This window comes from Mandrillus leucophaeus, unplaced genomic scaffold, assembly GCF_000951045.1.
Source record: "Mandrillus leucophaeus isolate KB7577 unplaced genomic scaffold, Mleu.le_1.0 Scaffold1019, whole genome shotgun sequence".
NCBI lineage: Eukaryota > Metazoa > Chordata > Mammalia > Primates > Cercopithecidae > Mandrillus > Mandrillus leucophaeus.
The window spans coordinates 1,164-3,611 of record NW_012098310.1 but is presented as its reverse complement, the minus strand read 5'-3'; the positions used below and the strand labels follow the sequence as shown (position 1 = coordinate 3,611).

At 53.3% G+C, this 2,448-nt stretch overlaps 1 protein-coding gene across 1 annotated transcript in view; it reads right to left on the bottom strand.

The window, feature by feature from the left end:
- Positions 1 to 372, bottom strand: part of ASMT (acetylserotonin O-methyltransferase) — a 28,099-nt gene extending 27,727 nt beyond the window's left edge. The window contains exon 1 of the mRNA XM_011976617.1: positions 106 to 372. Within this exon, the coding sequence (XP_011832007.1) occupies positions 106 to 174 (69 nt within the window). The 5' untranslated portion in view covers positions 175 to 372. The remainder of the gene's footprint in view (positions 1 to 105) is intronic.
- Between the last annotated feature and the right edge of the window lie 2,076 nt (positions 373 to 2,448).

Sequence of the window (2,448 nt, the reverse complement as noted above, 5' to 3'; positions counted from 1 at the left end):
ACGATGGAGAGTCGTCATTTTTCTCGATCGACACCCCGCACAGTGGAACGTGAGTGTGATGAATGGAAGTCTACTCCCCTGCTTGTCCCACAGAGTGTATCCTACCTGGGACACCATGAAGCCATTGGTGTACTCATTGAGGAGGCGATAGCCGTCGTCCCCTGAGGAACCCATGTCGTCTCCAATCCAGCCGCGGCGTCCGGAGCCTCTGGAGCGTTTGCTTCTAGGAGCACGGAGCCTGCTGGCAAGCTGGGAAAGAGGGACCCGCTCACGGCTGGTGTCTGAATCTCCCTGCTGGCTGCCCAGTACTCAGACAAAGACAGATCACTCTAGAAACTCGCATTAACCTTATTAGGGGATCACAAAGCGTGTCGGAATTCCCTGGCTTTCTGCGCGGGCCCTTCCGCAGCCCTAAAATAGTCTGCCTGAGGCCTCCCCTGAGCTGTGGAGTCATCAGCTGTAGAACTGATCCCAGACCAATACGCCGCTCACCCCTCATTAGCACTAAACGAATCGTCTCACGGATTGAACAGGTTCCGGATTCATTTCTGGGGGTCGCACGAATTTCCGCAAACTGGGTGGCTCAAAAAACAGTTCTCTCATACCTCTAGACGCTGGAAGTTCAACATCAAGATGCCAGCAGGCCAGCCTGGGCAACATACTGAGACCCCTTTTTTTGTTTTGAGATGCAGTCTTGCTCTGTTGCCAGGCTGGAGTGCAGTGGGGCAATCTCAGCTCGCTACAACCTCCGCCTCCCAGGTTCACGCCATTCTCCTGCCTCAGCCTCCCGAGTAGCTGGGACAACAGGTGCCCACCACCACGCCTGGGTAATTTTTGTATTTTTAGTAGAGACAGGGTTTTGCCATGTTGGCCAGGCTGGTCTCAAACTCCTGACCTGAGGTGATCCACCTGCCTCAGCCTCCCAAAGTGTTGGGATGACAGGCGTGAGCCACCGTGTCTGGCTACTTTTTGAATTCTTTGTAGAGATGGGGGTTTCACTGTGTTGCCCAGGCTGGTCTCGAACTCCTGACTTCAAGAGATTCTCCCACTTCAGCCTAGATATCTTGCAATGTTTATTTGAACAATCTAAATGCCTGCATATAATTAATATGTGATCGTGCCAGGGCCAGGTGCAGGGGCTCACGCCTGTCATCCCAGCACTTTGGGAGGCCGAGACGGGCGGATCACGAGGTCAGGAGATCGAGATCATCCTGGCGAACACGGTGAAACCCCGTCTCTACTAAAAATACAAAAAACTAGCCGGGCGTGGTGGTGGGCACCTGTCATCCCAGGTACTCAGGAGGCTGAGGCAGGAGAATGGCGTGAACCTGGGAGGCGGAGGTTGCAGTGAGCCGAGATCGCGCCACTGCACTCCAGCCTGGGCGACAGAGCAAGACTCTGTCTCAAGAAAAAAAAAAAAAAAATGTGACCGTGCCAGGCCTTTGCCCCATTTCTGCGGACGCATGGCATGTGTGGGGGTGAAGAAAAGGTTCAAAGTGGGAGCCCAACTCCATCTTGGCAGGAACGCCTGTTTGTTTTTGGTTGGATAGAAAGTGGAATGTAATATATCCAGAGTGATCTTTTTTTTTTTTTTGAGACAGTGTCGCCCTTGTCATCTAGGCTGGAGTGCAATGGCATGATCTCAGCTCACCGCAACCTCTGCCTCCCGGGTTCAAGCCATTCTCCTGCCTCAGCCTCCCGAGTAGCTGCGATTACAGGCGCCCGCCACCACGCCCGGCTAGTTTTGTATTTTTAGTAGAGACGGGGTTTCACCGTGTTGGTCAGGCTGGTCTCGAACTCCTGACCTCAGGTGATCCACCCGCCTCGGCCTCCCAAAGTGCTGGGATGACAGGAGTGAGCCACCGCACCTGGCCTCCAAGTGATTTTCTAGGGAAGAATATAAACACAGCCTTACCCGGGTGCGGCGGCTTCCCAGCAATTTGGGGCAGATCACCTGAGGTCAGGAGTTTGAGACCAGCCTGGCCAACATGCTGAAACCCTGACTCTACTAAAAATACAAAAATTAGCCAGGCGTGGTGGCTCAAGTCTGTCATCCCAGCCCTTTAGGAGACCGAGGTGGGAGGATCATTTGAGGTAGGAGTTCAAGACCAGCGTGGCCAACATGGTGAAACCCCATCTCTACTAAAAATACAAAAATTAGCAGGGCATGGTGGCGGGCGTCTGTAATCCCAGCTACTTGGGAGGCTGAGGCAGGAGAATGGCTTGAACCCGGGAGGCGGAGGTTGTGGTGAGCCGAGATCACACCACTGCACTCCAGCCTGGGGGACAGAGTGAGAGTCTGTCTCAAAAAGAAAGGAAGAAGAAAGAAAAGAAAAGAAGGAAAGAAAAGAGAGAGAGAGAAGGGAAGGAAGGAAGGAAGGAAGGAAAGAAGGAAGGAATGAAGGAGGGAGAGGGAGGGAGGGAAGGACAGAAGGAAGGAAGGAAGGA